Consider the following 18,967-nt stretch of genomic DNA (forward strand, 5'->3'; position numbering starts at 1 on the left):
TTTTGGGAGCTTATTTGAACTTTAATAAAGACACTTGCACCTTCAGTGCTGAGATCCTCTTTTGCAAACTTGACACGTGAATAATCTGTAGATGAGTGAATGGCCCCATTTAAATCAATGGAACATAGGTTCTTATTCTGCGCTCATCACTGTAACAGGCAAGGAACAAACAAGATAGTGTCACATAAAATCAGGAGGACTGCTTGCATGATTTAAGAGTTAGTCACACATGGAAGAGCTGCAAAATCAGAACTTCAGGCTGGGAAATATCATAAGATCAGGCTCAGTGTGATGCTTCCAGTATCTATGTTTGCCAGTGTCTTCTGTTTCTGTCTCCTGCAGAAACCTGCTGAATGCAAAATGTTGGTGTAACTCCCCAGAAGTGAGCTGACCTTTTCTTAGCCTCAGAAAGATTTGGTCTGAGTTTGGGGTGAAAACATGGCCTCTTTTTTTGTGCAGGCTCCTCGTCCATCCCTCCTCATACCTCTCTGCTTCTCAGAACAGGAAAGCACACAGATTTTTTGGCCTGGGTGCCTTTGAACAGCTGATTGTGGTTGCCTTAAGTTGAGGACAATTTGAGAAGTGTACAGATTAGATTTTTGGTTTTTGTGCATGTCTTTTTTCTCCTTCCAAAGACACTCTGAATATGTAAATATGTGATGCTACCTAACTCATCCCTCTTGGATCCCTGCCTGCCTTTTTGTCTCCCAGCCCTCTTTTTTGACTAGGAACCGACCAACTTTGTTTTTCAGCTTTGATCCCCTGTCTCTGTGGGATCCTCATTTTCCATTTCTCAGGGCTGCCAGGTCAGACTAGGAAAGGTCTTCTGACCCCCTCCCTGACTGAAAATATAACAACCTCCCCCCTTAAGTTTTGAGGAAAGAGTGTTGACTGAGGGATCAGCAACATCCCAGCTCCCATGCTACAGTGAGATATTAGTTGGAATAAATAACTTTAATTAGTGTTTCATTTTAAACAGAATTGACCTTCCAGCATTAAGATATTTATTCCATAAGTTGTAGTTTGTTCCCTTTCTCCCCTTAGGTGGTTCTGATATCAGTAGCAGACACCATGCCACGAATCCACTTTCCACTCTTTCTCCCAGTAGAAAGATTTAGGCTCTTTCTCCATTACAGCATGGCTTGACACTGAGATTGATCCATCAGTGGTTAATTTAGTAGGTCTAGTGAAGACCCACCAAATCAACTGCAGATCACTGTGCAGTTAACCCTTACACTGCCCCCTTCCCAACAAGAAGTGTAAGATAAGTTGACGGGAGAGTTTGTCCCACTGACCCCCCACAATGTGGACCCCACAATAATTCAGTCTAACATAAGTTGCATAGCTTAGGTCAACTTTCTGCATTAGCAGAGTGTAGACATAGTCAAAATCAGAATTATCTTGTGGTTGAGGCACTGTACTGGGAGTCAGCAGGCTAGCTCCTGCCTGTGAGACCAATCCACTGTGAGATGCTGGAAAAGCTACTTCAGCTTTCTGTAGCTTAGTTTCCCCCTCTGTAAAATGGAAGGAATGAAACCTACTATTATAAAGATTAGTTTGTTAATGTTAGTAACCTGCTTTGATTTCCTTGGATGTAAGGTCTCATTCCTAAGGGAAGAGTGGTACTGATCTGTCTTCTGCAGAGGAAGACTATTCTTAGTTGGTGTCTCTTTTCCCTCCACTAAATCATTCCCCACCGTAAGTGCTGTCAAAAACCCCTGGTGGACCAGAGTCGATTTTCTACGCTCGCAGAACATTTTTCTGTTAATTCTCAAATATTACATTCAAATTGTCTGCAAAGAACCTGTATTTTTTATAACAAAGAGTAAGCTTTAAGGTCAATATGCAACAGTGTACAAATATAATGTTTTCCAGGGTGTGAGTTTTGAATTTTGCACACAGATTATATTTATATGAAAGAGAGAGAGAGAGAGAGAGAGTGAGTTAGCATGCATGTGAGGGGGACAGAAGGAGGGTGTGTATATTTGTGTGGGGAGTTGGGTGACAACCTTGAATATTAACAGACTTTTCTGTACTCTCGATGAAATTAGGAACATATTGAATGTCATTTAAATGATCTTTTCTAACGAGAAATAGCAATTTCTGTACTTGATCTAATTAAAATAATGATTTACCTGAGTGACAAACGAGTTCCTAATCCACAATTATTTTACTGCCTGGTGCTATTAAATATTACTTGGAATCTAAAATGAGTTGAAATGATTCATCTAATGCCATAATTATTTATGAAACTTAAGCAATAATTTACTTAAAACTGAAGGGGCTTGCTGAAAAAAACTCCAGTCATTTTTTCCCCACTGTGCCACATAACACAATTATAATGGAGATAGGGATTAATGATGGGAATGGCAATTTAAAAATTAATACAAGCATTTAGAAATGTCTTTTTTTCACCAGGAGCTGAACAACTTGGTCTCATTCTGCTGTCAAATGAGAGGCTGGGGTTTGTGGTTCTAGCAGGAGACTGGGAGTCAGAACTTCTGGCTTCTAGTCCTTGCTTGGCTCTACTGCTAGGTGCCTTTGAGCGAGTCACGTTGCTTCTCGGAGCCAGAGGGATCCATGCCTGAAGAGGTGTCTAACTGCCATGAAAATCAGGGAGAATCAAGCACATTTGAATATTGCTGGGCTGCCCCATGGGCTGCAGTGGTGCTTGGAACTTCCGCAGCACTGTGATCTGCAGCTCTACTCCTCTTCACCTCAGCCCTAGCCCTGCATGCTGCCCACACCAAGGCTTGGCAGGGTTCCCCAGCAGCTGCTCTCCAGCCATCTCCCACAGTGCCTGTGCTGAGGGAGTTCTCCTCTGGCTGGATCTGGGGCTTTTGGAGCATCTTTATGCTGCTCCAGCCCTTTTTATCTGTTATAAAATCGCCAGAATGGGAGTGTAAATTTCACCCACTCTGTTCTTGGGTTTGATATAATGTCCTTTACAATCATCAGGAGCTTTTCCATTCACTTGAAAGGGCACTGGGTTGGACCCTCTGCAAAAAATCCCTGCATTGCTAAAAATCTCCATCAGCGGCAGCAATTTTGGGAGCCCTAGTGTTGATTGGGCTTCTGCAGCCACTGACATTTGTCATCCACTCCTGCTCTGAAGAGAGATAGAGAAATCAGCCTTAAGGAGGAGGACGCCTAGTGTTAGAGCATTGGTGTTATTTCTACCAACCCTCCCCGCTGCACAGACACTGCCAATGCGGTTCTTGAATAACTTCTTCCCCACATCGCACTTCCAGCACTGGTGCTCTTTGCACCTTTGCTCATTTGTAGGTGCGAGGGCTGGTGCGGGGAGGGAATCCATTTTCGACAACTGCCAGAATCCAAGTATATCTCTGGTCACCCTTTAAACCACGCATCTCAAAGACAGATTTAATAAGACAGGCCCGTGTGTGGGTTTTAAAAGAAAATAACTGAAACACTAGTGTGAATTCGGAGTCTACAAAAGTGACAGACTAGCAACACTGACACGAGCTCACAATTTCCTGCGTGTGGAGTGCGGCAGCGCATCTCAGTCTAGATTTGCAACAGCCCTCCACTGTTATCAATCTGAACCCTGTCCACTCATCCCACAGCAGTGCCAAAAGCACCCTGTTCCTGACCCACCACAGCCTTCACTGTGCTGGTCCTGGGTACCCTCAAAAATGTGCCAATGCGCTCCAGTCTTGCTGCACAGCAGTCTCTCCTATGTGGGGTGACCATTGGTCCTGTAGTAGGTGGGACGGTCCCTTATTTGGGATGCCAAAAAGGTGTCCGGACTTATTTTTGAAAGGGATGAATTGTCCTGTATATGGGCCAGCCCCTGCTGACCTTTTCTGCCTGCTGCTGAACAGGTGCAGCTGCTGGCGAGAATCACTTCCCCAAGCCAACAGGTGCAGCTGCTGGCGAGAATCACTTCCCCAAGCCACAGGGGAGCATGGGCAGCTGCCGCATCCCTGCTGCTTCACCAGGACTGCTAGGGATTGCTGGTGCCTGCTGCTTCCCCATGGCTCCCAGGGAGTGCTGGCGGCTGCTGCCTCCTTCCCAGCTCCCTGGGGCTTGGTGGAGGCAGGAGGAGCCACCCCTCCACCCCATATCTCCCTGTCCTGTATTTGGGACAGGGAGATATGGTTGTCCTACTCCTATACAAGTTATGGACCTTTTCGTGGGGTCAGTGGTGCTGGAAAAATTTTTGGGTGTGAAGGTCCTGAGTTACGCCCTTCTTCCACCTGGTTTGTGACCCTCCAACAGTTGTACTTGCTCCTGAACCAGATCGACTGAATGCCACTCATTGGCCATTCTGTACAGTCCAGGAGAGTTGGTAACAGTGGCCTCTTGCTGCCCACAGAGGAGCCACAGCTGGGGTAACTGCTGAGTCCCAAGGCCAGGTGATGAGCCCCAGGCTGAGGCCAAGAATAGAGCCCTGGGCTGGTGGCAGGATCCTGGGTGGCAGCAGAGCCTCCAGCACCAGTGGCGTGGACTCTGGGGTTTGCAGGATCCCGTGGGGATAGGGCTGGCAGGTGACGAGACCCTAAGGGCTTGTAGAACCAATGGGGATGGCTGGTGAAGCCAGCAGAGGGTCAGTAGTGGGGGCAGCACCTGGGTGCTGGTAATCTGAGTGCAAAACCCTGGTGGGGCTGCAGCACCCACTGCTTCTCTACTTCCCATGCCTATGTTGGAGGATATCGCTAAGTGCATCTAATTCCTGACCTGCAGCATCTCCTGCTGTCCCACACCTTGACCCTCCATCTTCACTGAGACCTGTCAATGGACCTCATTCCTCTCCATCTGCTGTGCTGGCCACCCTTCCTTCTCAGATGAGTTTTCTCAATTTAATCACAAGTCAAGCCTTATACGTTCCTTGTTCTGTGGTCACAGTTCAAATGCAAAATGTTCGAGTTGACTTAAAATTCATTGTAATGGGGTTTCCTCTTCTCTAGTTTTAAAAGAGCTAACATATTTCTACCTCCTCTTTGCTGAGGGTGTAATTGCTGGTGTGAGAGCTGACCTGAATAAATAACGACTTCCCCGCAGCTGCACTGCAAAGAGCAATCAAAAGCAGTTGCACTTACTTTAAATTGCAAATTGATTGGCATGATGTAAATTTCACCTTCCTTTCCAGCGCTGCAATAGAGTCTAATAATTTGTAGACAGGGTGGGCCCGCTGACCCCAATCATTCTGCACTCAGGGAAAAGAAAGCATATCTGTATTTTATGCAGGGAGTTATTATATATACCAAGAATCTTGCTATGGGGTCACACACTCCTCCCATCACCTGAAAAACACACACATGCTGCCTGCTAAGTTTGAAAGAGGTGGTACTGGAATTTCCATTATATAGCAGAATGCTCCAGTGACCTTGCCTTTGCTCTAGTGTCAAAGACCTGAAATGATCCTTAAACACCTGCCCCATGTGTCACTGACCTTAGATCTGTAACTAGGGTGACCACTCATCCTGTTTTGGACAGGACAGTCCTGTATTACGGGCACCAGGAAGTCCCGATAGTCCCAATTTATTTTGTCGAAGGAGCTAATTGTCCCATATTTCACCTTTTCCCTGAGTGCAGGCAGCTGCTGCCTGGTTCTGGCTTCCTGCAGCTGGGGGAGTTGGGAGATGGACCGGTGTGGAGATACGGCTGCCACCTTGCTCCCTGCCGGTAGGGGAGCTGTGAGGCAGATTGTGGCAGCAGTGCAGCTCCTGCCTGGCTTCTTGTAGCTGGGGGAGCTGGACTGGTGCGGTGATGCAGCTGCTGCCTGGCTTTCAACAGCTGAGGGAGCCGTACTGGTGTGGCTGCCACTGGTTCCCAGCTCTCCGCGACTGGGCAAGTCAGATTGGTGTGGCTGCCACCTGGCTTTCCACGGCTGGGGGAGCTGGGATCCAGACTGGTGCATGTGCTGCTGGTTCCTGGCTCCCCAGTGCTGAGGGAAGCCAGGAGGTTTGCTGGAGGGGCAGCAGCCCAGTTCCTTACACCCCAAGTCATGGAGAAGCTGAGAGCCACAGCTGCCCCTGGCAGCCAGCATGCACCCCCACACAGCAGGGTGGCAGCCCCACAGGGCAGTCACCACCTGACTCCGACTCTGATTCCCCTGTGTCCCATATTTGCTCAGAGGGGATATGTCACCCTATCTATAACTGCTCACACACTGGGCACTGTAGGTGTTTAATTTTTACTTATTAAACATATACGACTGATCCAGCAAAGCACTGAGATATATGCTTGAGTCTAGGTTTGACGTGGGGAGCTAGATATATATCAGTTTTGTATTTACACTTATTTTCTTACTGAAGAAGAAATCAATGTCCCAATCCCATCACCAGACATAGCCCCGCACACCCTGACCTACATACAGAGATTTCTCTGGATTCTGAAAATGGAAATGAGAAGCATCAAAGCCAGTCTGGGGTGATGACTAACATGGAATGAGCAAGAATCTCCTCCAGCCCCTTTTGCAGAAAGGCAATAGCAACAACAATTTGCACTTTACTGCCAACTTCCATCCAAGATTTTCAAAACACATCACCTCTACATGCAACCTCTGAAGTGGATAAATCTTATTATTTGCAGTCTATAGCTAGGGAAACAGGAATAGTGTGACTTGCCCAAACATACACAATGACAGTGACAGAGCCATGAACGGAACCCAGGAGCGTTTATTAACAAGCTCCCATCCTATCATCCCGAGCACAGTCCCACCTCTCCCTTTGGAATGTGTTGTCTTGTAACATGAGACCTGGGAGGATGGAATAACTGGAATAGAAATTCATCCCTTTTCTTATGGGCTACATCTACCCTAGCGAGTGTTTTCAAAAAAGCCAAGGCTCTTCCGAAAAATCCTGCAGAGCATCTACACACAAATTGCGTTCTTTTGATATTAAATTGGAAGAACACAGCTCTTTTTCTGGTGGCCCTCTTCTTCTCCCTGATGAGGCAGAGCGCCTTTTTCCAAAAGGTTCTTTTGGGGGGGGGAGTGTGTAGCTGCCCTGGGGGCCCTTTTTTTTGAAAGAGTTTCTCATGGCACTGGATTTTTCAATCCGTGACCCATTCTTTTGAAAAAGCTGGGGCCCATGTGGATGCCAGCTATTGAAAGAGCAGATCAATTTTTTCAATCATTTTTTTGTGTGTGGATGTGCTCTTTCAAAAGAAGTTTTTTTTTGGAGGAGATCTTCCAGAAGAACTTCTTTCGAAGGATCACTGTAGTGCAGACATAGCCATACTGGATAGTTAAAGCTTAAAAATTTGTACAGGCATTTTAATACTCCAAGGAGAGTCCTGTGACTAAAATCTTCAGACAACTTTTTGACTTTTCTGTCCTTTAAAGTAACTTTTAGACTCATTTTTTCTCTCTTAATGCTCTAATTAGGTGAATGGCTCTTTCTCTTCCCAACTCCACTTTGTAACAGCACTGCTTTCCGCCCTCAATTGGCTCAGTCAACTTTCTGGAAATTGGGTTTTTTTCTTGTTTCCTTTTTTTCGCTAAGCAAAGTCCAAAAGCAAAGTGCTTTGTGCTGGTCCACTTAATTGTTCCCAGAATGTGCAATTTACATTCTCTGGTTTTTCAAGGACTGGCGTGCCTATCTGCCTGCTTTTCTAAAGGGAAAGACACAAGTTAATCTAACCTGCAGGACTGACTGGCAGACAGCACAAAAAGAACATGCTGCAGTCTTATTCCCCCACCTCCCTGCAGTGGAGAGACACTGTGGCAATAAAAAATTGGCAAAACACTTAGGATATTTTGGCAAAACTCAATCAGATCCCTCTTTTCGCTTTGCTAAAACTGCTGTGGCTATTTCCAAAAAATGTACTGCCAAGAGAGCATGGAGGGTTAGAGCAGGGAACTGGCAGCATGTGGGGATCATATAATAGTGAGAAAATTACTCAGAATTTGCTAATAATTAGAAGTTTGCCTACAATCTTTCCCCTTTCCTTTTTTTGATTCACTTTCAGATAGTGCAATAAATACGTCAGTAGGTTCCCTCCCTGTCTGTCTGGCTGTAGAAATTCCCTGTTTGAGGGGAAAGGTGGACAGACATCTCATGTGCTGATTGCTTTACTGACACCCCCTATTGTAAAGCAAGCATCTCCTCTACCATGGTCAACACACAATTCAGTGCAGAATACAGATAATACAGGGGAGGAAAGTGATGTAACCCAATCCACATGCTTTGGCTTGGTTAGGATTTCATCAGAAACAACTGGCTGAATCCCCTTCTACTTAAATAAATAAAAATAAAATAAATAAATAAATAATTGGATATACACATCTCCTAGAACTGGAAGAGACCTTGGGAGGTCATCTAGTCCAGTCCCCTGCCCTCTTGGCAGGTCCAAGCACCATCTCTGACATCTATTTGCCCCATCAAGGATTGGGCTCACAACCCTGGGTTTAGCAGGCTAGTGCTCAAACCACTGAGCTATCCCCTCCCCGCAGACTTCTGTAGTTTCTCCTTCTGGTTTGCTTAGCTGGTTCACTCAATGCTGGGTAGATATTCCAAATGCTTCATCTTGCACTCAGAAAGCCTCCACTCCATCTGCCTTCCATGCAAGGCACACACCAGGGTCTGTGAGTGAAGGGTTGTACAATAAAGCAAATTCCAATGGAGTGGAGCCACTGTGAGCATGCAACAGCTGCTAGGAAACACTAGATGGCGTTTAGGAAAGGAATCAGATGACAGCGGGATGGGGCAGTGGGAAGGCTATGGTGGGATATTTGTCCCATCTTGTGAGACACATGTCATGTCTCCACTACAGTCTTCCTGCAAAACATGATGGAAAGAGGCAGCTTCTTGTGTCCGAAAGGGCTTAACAAGAAGCCTGATAAGTCCAAATTATTTGTGTCAGGGTGAGAATGAACTGCAGCCTCCTTGTCCATAAACAGCCCCCTCCCTCCTTTTGCTTTGTATTCCAGCCTAGGATACATTTTTCCTCCCATGTTTTTCATTCTTGGCTGGCTCAGAGGTGCAACCACCAGCGGTTTGCCAGGACCCCCTCTATTCACTTGCCCCCTCCTCTCCAAATTCTTCAGGACATTATTCTCTTGAAGCTTTGGCTCACAGTAAGAATTTAATCAAATAAAACAAAATCACAGCAACCCGCCACTTCTTGGACAGGGTTTGGTGTGTAAATATGTAAAGAAGGAACATTCTGGAAATGTGATCGGCTACCTCCCGGAGACTCAAACGTCCTACCCAGAGCCAACGAGACTCAGCAAGGGGTGAGTATGCACCTGTGAGATTACATTCCATCTGTCCCCTGGGGAAGCAGGAAAATGGGTGGCCAGGGGCATAAGAAGGGAGCCACTTCTTAAAGGGGCATTTCTTGAATGGTTCTGGGATCCATTCATCAACAGGCCAGTCAACAATGGCTTGTTTTCAGGTGCAGAGTTCCTGCATACAGTCTGCCTGGTTGCAATCAAAAGTCTGTCATGGGTGGTTAGACGTAGTGGGAGCTACGAGGCACAATCTGCTTTGCCTGCTTGTGGTGACCTAATCCTACTTTTCTCTGGTCAACTGAGGACTTTAGGGATGCATAAGACTTGGAAACAGAGCTGACAACATTGCACTTGTTGCTACTCTGCACAGTCTCTTGATGCCCTCACAGCTCCGATTGCTGCATACAGACAATCCCTCCAAAGAGAGCCTGCAGGACAAAGTAGGCCTTTTTCCTACCGAGGCAGTACAGCATCAGGGCCCCAGCATTGCTGAAGATGCTAGCTTTCAGAGTGGACGTAAAACTGAGGCCAAAGAGGTTTCCAATGAAGTGTGTTAATCCCTGTATTCAAATTCCAGCACCAGTAATAACATTCCACCCAGAGTTCCAACTGGAGAAGTTAATCTCTGTTCCCTAAGTGTTGCCATTTCTTGCTCAGAGGCAGCTGTGAGTCCATCCTGGGCCAGGGGATCCATTTCCTGTAGAAAGTGCCATCGAGTTTTTTGGACAGAAGGCCAAACATACAAATATCTCCTGAAACTCTCAGCAATTTATCCTATTTGGGAGCTGGTACACTTATAAATTTGATGCTGATGCTAGTGTTTAGTGATAAGGAGTCAAGTGATTAATTTAGAAGATTTAAATATTGCTCGGTAAAGATTCAAGCCAACAAATGCCCCACATTTAGTTTGTTTAGAGAACACATTACAGATGCCCAGGTCTGACAATGGACTCTTACAATTACACAGTAATTGAAAATGCACAAGACAGCGTCAGGTTGCTGTTGCTGGTTATTTTTCAAGATCAAAATGGCCTTTTTTGGTCTATGTGTACCCATAGGAGGTTAGCCAAAATAATCCTCCTCCTTAATTCAGGACTTTAGCTATAATGTGCTACAGGAGTGCATGAGCCAAGAGTCCTAGACAATGGGGACTGGTGAAGGCAGGGATGATTAGAGAAGACTTTTGTGCAAGTCATACCCACAACAAGGCTGTTTCCTCACTACTTGCAGCTACTTGATTAAAAACCAGTTGTGCTCTTTGCCAGATCCTTTTCTATGAAGTTCTTCAACTTGGGGATGATCTTTTGTTACCAATGCAGAAACATCTGCTGCTTGTTTCCCGGTGCCTGTACCTCAAAGAGCAGCCTGCACTGTACCAATCAGCATTATTCCTGGAGTTTGTAGACTTGCTGTTTTAGGATAAATGGCATTTCTTCATGGCAATAATTATTCCTGAATAACGTGTTGTTTCGATCTCTGACAAGGGCTTATGCAGCTGCAGGGCCAAGCACCCCGTGGACCCCAGGACAAGGTATATGTGAGGTGACTCAGATGGACGGGGCCAGGCTAAGGGCACTCAGCTCTTAGTAGCGCCTAGAGCACAGCACTTCTGCCCCCCCCCAGCGTTTGAAGCCACACAGCGTGACACTCCCAGAGTGTTTCAAAGGGCCTGGAGCTCCCAGCCATCGTTGCCACTGCTAATGTGAGAGTGGTGCTGGCTGGGAGCTCTGGCTCCTTTGAAACACCAGACCCCTGTGCAGTAACACCTTTTCCTTGGCTACTTCTGAGCTGTCATACACACAGCTTTTGTCTGTTCAAATGCTGGGGGGATGACTGTTCTTCATCTGAACACCCTTTTCCGAATGCCAGCAGGGCGACGTGAATCCACAGGAGCCCTCGTTAGTCTGTGCTCTTAATGCACTCTTTTCTAGTTTACAAGGGATTGTCCAGCCCAGCAGCTGAAACCATACCATGTGCCCAAGAAAACCAGTCATACATGAGGAGTAGCCAATGCTGTATATGCACAGAGGGCACACTGCCAGGATAACTGTTATGCTGAAAATTCTTCATTCACGCTAGTCTACAGACAAACAGCGCGGCAGTAACTGGGATCAGCTCTTGAGCGATGCTCACCAAATAATTGTTTGGTAGAGGAAGAATAAGAATCACAGAAGTCCAACTGGAAGAGCCCTACCAAGACATCACTGTGCTAGTGCAGGATTGTTCCCTAGTGTATGCCTATTAGAGAAGGATTGGAACAGAGTAGGCTACATAGTTTTGGGGACCAAGACATGGGTGAAATCCCGGCCCCACTGAATACAATGGGAATTTTCCATTGACATCAATGGGATCAGAAATTTATCCTTAGTGTCTTTTTATTCCTTTCCACACTTACCAGACCATACTCCCGTGTGAATGGTGAAGTAAGAAATGCACAATGGCTGGAAGTGATGGGGTGTAGTAGCACACATGCCATACAATAGTGGGATATTTTTAGGAGTAGAGAGTATAAAGGGAATGGTGGGTGGGGAAGCATTCACTATTGAAAAGAAAACAAACCAGCATCAGTAACTTTTTCTTGGTTACAGCCTGACTGAACATCAGGAAGCACAAAAGAAAGCAGAAGTAACTTTCACTAAACTCCTAGTCTCCTTCATGATGCAATCTTTCTCTCCCACCAACCTAAATGGAATAGAAATGAAGTGGCAAGGAAGTGGGCGCACATGACCTTTTTTCCCATCTTCCAAGAGTGGAGATTAGTAAGTGTGATTCATGTATCTGTCTCTCCATGTCTCAAAAGAACCCTCATCAGTGCACCAAGCTTGCTTCTGTCTTCCTGGGACTCACCTGAAATAAATCTGTCTCTCAAATGTTCCTGCTAGATAAAGGGCAATGAAGAAAATACAGACAGGTGAAGTGTTTCTATAGAAGGGTGGTACACAGACATCAGAGAGAAAAGACAGAGGAGCTCATCCAGTTCCTCTACTCCCACCAGCGTGGGCCTTTTCTTAGCTTTGTTCTCTACTGCTTTGTGTGGGGTAGTTGGTAACATCCCAAGGGATGGATCTTCCAGAGCGTCTCTTGGAAAACAATCCCCCAGGCTAACAGAGCTCCCTTTTTAGGAATTTCCCTCCCTGCCAGTATGAAGCCTACATTTTAATTCGTTCTCTCTTTTACTATTGCTTTTCTCCACACGGTGCCAAGGTAGTAGTCACAGAGTGAGAAAAAAGGTCATACTGCCTGTGCAGGGGAACCAATAGTTTCTGAGGGCCCCCAGGCAAGATGTGCGGGGGCAGCTTTGAGCCCCAGGAAAGCTCAGGACCTCAGGTAAAAGGGGGAGGGCTAAGGCCACCCAGCCCTCAGTGCCATCTGGAGCATGATGCTAGGGCCCCCTTAGACCTCAGAGACATGCAGACTGCCAGGAATGGCACTCTGGCAGCATTTTAAAGGGCCCAAGATGGCAGCTGCTGCTAGTGGCTGGGAGGCCCAGGCCCCTTTGAATCATCTGGCCCCAGGACAATTGCTGCTTTTGGTGCCTCCCATGGCCATCGGTGGAGCTGGGTCTGAGCCCTAGCTATAAAAGTTCATTGGCAACTCTTGGCCTTTATGTGCCCCAGCCTTAACTTGACACATTTTACTGATCACTTGGCCATTCTGGAAGATGCACTGTGTTAAGCATAGATAGTCGTGGAGCGACATGGAGCGTGTCCAGAACACAGTGATCATCTGTGGCCAGAAACTCTGGTATGTGAATTCTCCGTAGGGGAAGGCCCACAACCAAAGACTGTGGTATTTGGTGACCTGACATTCTGTGATGTGCGTTATGTAGCAGCCTCAGACTCTCTGAGATGTGAGATAACATTTTGATCTAAGATGAGTAGGCACTATGGCTTACTTGTTACATAGACATTTTTCTAGAGTGAGCAGAGCAACCTAGGCCAGCTCTAAAAGTGCATTCCACTGTCTTAGGGCAATGTGGACCTGAACATTATGGCATTCCTTTTTGGACTGAATTACTCATTGAATGAAGTGATGCTGTCTGTGCATGCTCTGTTCAGTAGCCCATAACACTACAATGATGTGTTCTTTACTCCCACATAATTCAAGGTAATCCTTGGGAACCTCTTCAGGAATGCACAATCATCCTCAGAGGAGTCCAAAAGGCCTGGAATTCAGTGCTGCTCTTGGAACAGAGCAACTCTCACCTTCCCACCTCTGAGTAAGTCTCATCAGGCCTTTTCCAGCAGTACTGCCTTGCCCTGGCCTGAGCTCTGAAAAAGCTGGGAGCTGGTGTTGGTGCTCTGTGAGTCCAACATCATACAGTTAAAGAGAGAGAGAGATGTCAAAGGCTGCTCAATGTTCTTGCTTGGCCTGGTGAGCAAAGTTACATCACAAGTGAAATGGGAGAGAGCAACAGATGTAGTTGGAAACATCAGGTGCTTACCTGTCACTACCAGCTGGATGGTGAGGTTCTTATATAGGCCATGTTTGGTGTTGCTCAGGACTATGGTGTAGTTCCCAGCATGCTTTGGTCTCACATCCCTTATGCCCAGCTTGTATTTCATTGGTTCTGATTCATAGCAAGTGTGGTTCTCCTCGATTGGCTTGCCATCTTTATACCTGTTTCGAAGAGGAAGGGAAGGTCAAGTGATTCAGCTATGAATGCAGCAGGCCCTAGTATGCAGGAGAAGGGCTGACCATTATCCACATTCAGATTTAAGTAGGTAATTTTTTTCCTGCTGTCCTATGTGTATATCTGTTGGGAATCCCAATCTGTCATCAGTGCTTGAACTGAGAAAACCCAAAACAAAACAACCTTATATGTACTCCCTTTACCCATCATCACCAAACTGATGTGAATACATTGGCTTCTTTGCCTTCCATATTTTAACCAGCAGCAATGAAAAGAACTCATAAGGGTGCACATTTGGGGGGTTCTCTGTGCTGACCTCTGGATTGAGAACACTATTTGAACACACAAACTCTGGGCCACATACTCAAAAGTGTGTGTCCAACCTTTTGCAGGTGAGTTGCTGGGTGCTTTAAACTGAGATGAAGCGTGCCAGCAACATCTGCCTGTGAGAATTGAGTAGAAAACTACCTGAGGAGCAATCAAGTTGTGGAGTCCAAGTCTTGCAATGTGCATAACAAGCTGTAGATCTGCAAAAACTTGGGCCACCAGCTTTGAGGCAAGCAAATTAAGGGATGAGGTTATAATGAACTGTTGTTATTATTGCAGTGAATGTGCCTGCCTTTTAACAGTCAAAGTCTCTGCCCCAGGTGCATACGCACAATTTAAAAGAGACTGAGGCCACTTTGAGAATTTCACTCTATACAAGAAGGTGATGTATTTTGTTTCTACTTGGATAAATATATTGAGAAACTCTGTTTCGCCCTGGGAGCATTTAAAATCTTGAACCTTTGTCAGCAAAGAGTGGGGTAGAAGAAACTGACTAAGGTTCCTCAAAGCACCTGCAAGTATCAGGTGCTGTTGTTTGGATGCTTTTGGACTTCAGATATTTGCTGGATTAGACGCTATGACCCGCAGGGCAAGCTGATGAACTTCTCCAGGAGTCTGCAGGGAGTCCAGCTGGACAAACATGATTGTGTTCAGGCTGAGAGTTTTGAAAGTCTCCTGTATGGTAATTTAAACAACTGCACTAATGAGGACTCCAACATTAACACTGCTTGCTGCCACAGAACACACAGGGCAGACAACGTTGGTGGTCTCAAACTACTCCCAAATACGGCAAGTTCCTTTCTCAACCACTGCATGAAGCATGACCATTGCAGTAGAAATAAAAGAGAAAGTCCTCACTTCATCCCATAAAATAGTCCAAGCTCTTTAAAAAAAAAAAACAGCCCAGCAAAAGCTGGCTGATTTTGCCTATGATATGAATGGAACCTCATGGAATTTCATGCTATTGCACTGTCTAAAAACAAAACCAATCCGCAAGCTGCAGCTACTCCCCTTGCTGTCTGCTAACCCTACCACTGAGTCACTTGGACTCAGCATTGGTGGCAAACAAAAAGTGCATTGTGAAGGAGCAACTCACTCCATCATCAAGGCAAGATTGGGGGAGTGTGGCAAAGGGCGTTCACGGATTTGAACATACTTTTGACGAGATGTCTGGTTTCCAGGCAGTGGAGTAGGAGATGGAAATGCCAACACTTCTTGCCATAAAAAGAGGCAGAGAAGTAGGTGATGGGAGAAGGAAACCTAAGGGGAGATGATGGAAGCTAGTGCCTCTTATGGTTGTAGAAGTGCTGCATCTTATATTAAATTATATGCTATATAGAAGGTTTTTAAGTCTTGGCTTGACAAAGTCCTGGCTGGGATGATGTAGTTGGAGTTGATCCTGCTCTGGGCAGGGGGCTGGACTTGATGACCTCCTATTTCCAGCCCTAGGATTCTATGGTTCGATTGTATCACAGGATTTTGCCTGTGTGTGTGTGTGTGTGTGTGTGTGTGTGTGTGTAGGGCTACAATGGATGCCACACTTTTGGCATTAGTGGATTGAGAAGAGACATGATGGTGTTCTGTGGATCCAGCAGATGGTATTTCTCAAGCCTCTTAACTGAATACATAGGAAGGAATAAAGGCCATAGTTAAGCTCACCTATCATAGCTCTGACCAAAAATTACTTTCCTTCGTTGATGGAGAAAGTCTAACAGGTCTTTTGCCTTTCCAACATCTATGATTCTATAAAGCATCCTAGAAATGTTTAAGCCCTGTTCCGTTTTGGGATGATTCTGCTAATGGGTTAGTATTTCCTGCATGTCCCTTGCTTTATTTTTAGTTTGTTTTGTTTGCATTTTTAAATTACCACATAAAAACAGGCTCCTTAGAGATCCTCTGGTCCTGCCTCCCCACCTGCAGCTGAAGTCCTAACCCTCCACAGCTGGCAGCTGCCAAAAGTCTTCCCACATGGGTTAGGATTTCAGATGGGGAAGCAGGATCCATTCCCATGCAAATGTCCTGAGCAGAGAGAAAAAACTAGGTGCTGAAGAGGCAGAAATTCTCATGCAGAGAATGTTTCTCACAGCTTTCCAGGCGGCACCGAGTCACTTTAAGCACATTGCAACACTGACAGTACTCTATTGTAATTTCCCTCTGTGGTTCCCAGTGTTATGGGCACATGCCTGAGGGGAGCCTCACGTTTTAGGGATGTATCATTATTCCTAGACTGTCAGTGAGGAAATGGGTGAAGTGACTCACCCAAGACCACATCACACAATGAGTCTGTGGCAGCACTTATAGAACCCAGGTTTCATTGTTTCCTAGACTAGTAATTTAATCACAAGGCCGTCTCTCTACATTGCCTGCGAGGTCTGAAGAAAGTGGCAGGTATAGCGCTTTTCTTATCTCTTTCAAAAGACAAATGGAAAAATCATATTTTCCTGAGCTGGCACAAGAGGCTGATACTCACCAGGTAACACTGGGGCGTGGAAAGGCATCCACCTTCACAGCTAGTTTCAGTAACTTGTGTCCTGCTACTCCCTCATAGTAGGGTCCTTTCTTATAGGAAACGCGTAGGAAAGCTTTGCCTTAAACAAACATTAAAAATAGAAGTCAGACAATGGAAGATTCTTGTCTGGGTATATGGGTATAAAAAGCTACAGCACAAAATAGAAAGTGTTCTGGAATGGGTTTCAGCATGATGGGTCAGGAGAAGCTACAGAAAATCAAATGGAATGCACGAGCTGCCAGTAAGCTCTAGCCACAGCCATATCTGTTCTGTACACATGCCCTGGAGCTAGAGACCAGTTTTTTCCACACTTTTTGGTTGCAGTGGCAGTGGTTTCCATTTAAAAATCAGCCACTGGCAAGAGCTACAACATAGCGGTATCTGAAGTTAACACATGATCTCTGTGGAACCAGAAATATTTGCAGGGGAGGGGGAATGGGGCTGACTTTCATAGGCGCTCAACACCCAATTTGCTGAGCTCTTTTGAAAATCTGATCCCAGCTGGGGATGCTGGACCCTTTTGAAAATGCTGACTCATGACTAAATAAATGAATTCCAGCACATCCCATTTTTGGAAGTTCACTAAAAGGATAAAAACAGTGAAACCAGAACAAATAAATTAATGAGTCTCTACTGTCCAGTATCCTGTCTCCAACAAAGACCAGTACTGTATGTTTAAGAAGACACAACCTTCTCATAACACTATAATCTATTCTGTTGGAAACATTTCTTCCTGAATCCATGTGATGATCAGTATAAAGCATAAAGATTGATTGCCCACTCTTGTGACTGTACCATAGATGGTGTCATTGCTGAGGGATACCCACAGGTCAAATGTATCCATCTCCTTAACCATCCTGCTTCCCAGACAGAACTTACTGTATACAATGATTGTAGCTCTGGTCTCCAGTCCTGTTGCATTGACTACTCTGCATATATACAAGCCACTGTCTTTCATGGTAACATTCTGGATGGTCAGATTACTAACACCTGTGTACATGGAATGACTTCTGTCCAAACTTCGTGTAGGCTTATGCCCCTAGGTGACAGAAAACAGAGACCAAGAAAAGGGTCAACTTTTTGCTTAATCTGTTTCAAATACCCATTAGTTAAGAGATAAAAACTCCAAAGTCCTAGGCTGAAACAATAACACTTCTCCCCAGAGAGTAGCTTAAAAATAATAGACAAGAGGATGCCTTAGACAGACAATTTCAGGCAACTTTTACTGTCCACATACCTACAACCCAATGAAATTGAGTAGCTCTTCATTAGTTCCACACAAGTGGGTAAATCAGGGGTCATACACAAGAACAGAACCAATTAGAGGCTAAAACCCTGACCCTGTTGAACTCCATGGCAACACTCCCATTCAGCAGGGCCAGGATTTCACTTCTGTTGTTTTGGGACTCCCAGCTTAGTGTACATTTAATTTAAATCAGTCTTTCTGGGGAAGAAAAATTAATCCTTAAATAATCAGGGTAATCTAGAAATCTAGTGAGTGGTTCAAAATATGACAATAAGAAGAAGGTCACCTTCTATTTCACTCTCTAGATTTCAATGAGAAAATTCTCTAGGATCACAATGGCTTATTGATAAAATTCTACATATTTTTCTCCATATAGGCTGTAGTTTTTAGGTTATTTTTCATTTCCTGCTTTAAAATTTATTCTTTCATAAGTTTTGATGTGAAATCTTTTGAGGGGCCCTAAGGAAATGATCTTGTTCCATGGAAGTCTGCAGAAGTCCAGAAAACCTCACATTTGTGGTTGGTGCAGGACAGAAGTGGAACATTTTTAAATTGTTCGGGAATGGGAGCTGATCTTTGGGCACTTTCTCCCAAGCAGAACCAGAACTCTTACAAGTGCTGCTTCTTAGAAATACTTAGTTATCCATACATCACGACTTGTCAGTTTGAGGGCTCAGTTCACATGCTGTGATGAGATACTCAGCAGCTAGCAAGAGCAGAGCTTTAATTAGAGATGAATGTACCAATCATGAATATGACTTCATCTACGTCCACCCCTGTGATTACAAAGAGGTTGCTGAAAGGACTTAGCACCTCTCAGGAAGTACTCAGCACTCTGTGGGTCAAACCGCTTGCCTACACCCCACTAGTAAAGTCTTCACGTGCAACATGAATGAAACTTGGTGAGGCTTGGGGAAGGCCACTGAGCTTTTGATTCAGTTTTACCCACTGCTCAAACGCCTAGATGGATGGATAGGTGGATGGTTGGACAGACAGTCTGCCACATCTGTGGCTGCTTGATTCCCCACTATCAGCTAGGCTCATAAGTGT

At 45.3% G+C, this 18,967-nt stretch overlaps 1 protein-coding gene across 1 annotated transcript in view; it reads right to left on the reverse strand.

Moving 5' to 3' along the window:
• Nucleotides 1-18,967, reverse strand: part of LOC142019985 (vascular endothelial growth factor receptor kdr-like) — a 196,069-nt gene that overhangs the window by 93,417 nt on the left and 83,685 nt on the right. The window contains exons 7-9 of the mRNA XM_075007461.1: nucleotides 17,551-17,710; nucleotides 16,633-16,750; nucleotides 13,647-13,822 (exon numbers count right to left, since the gene is read on the reverse strand). Of these exons, the coding sequence (XP_074863562.1) occupies nucleotides 13,647-13,822; nucleotides 16,633-16,750; nucleotides 17,551-17,710 (454 nt within the window). The remainder of the gene's footprint in view (nucleotides 1-13,646; nucleotides 13,823-16,632; nucleotides 16,751-17,550; nucleotides 17,711-18,967) is intronic.

The sequence above is a fragment of the Carettochelys insculpta genome, chromosome 13, assembly GCF_033958435.1.
Source record: "Carettochelys insculpta isolate YL-2023 chromosome 13, ASM3395843v1, whole genome shotgun sequence".
Classification (NCBI taxonomy): Eukaryota; Metazoa; Chordata; order Testudines; family Carettochelyidae; genus Carettochelys; species Carettochelys insculpta.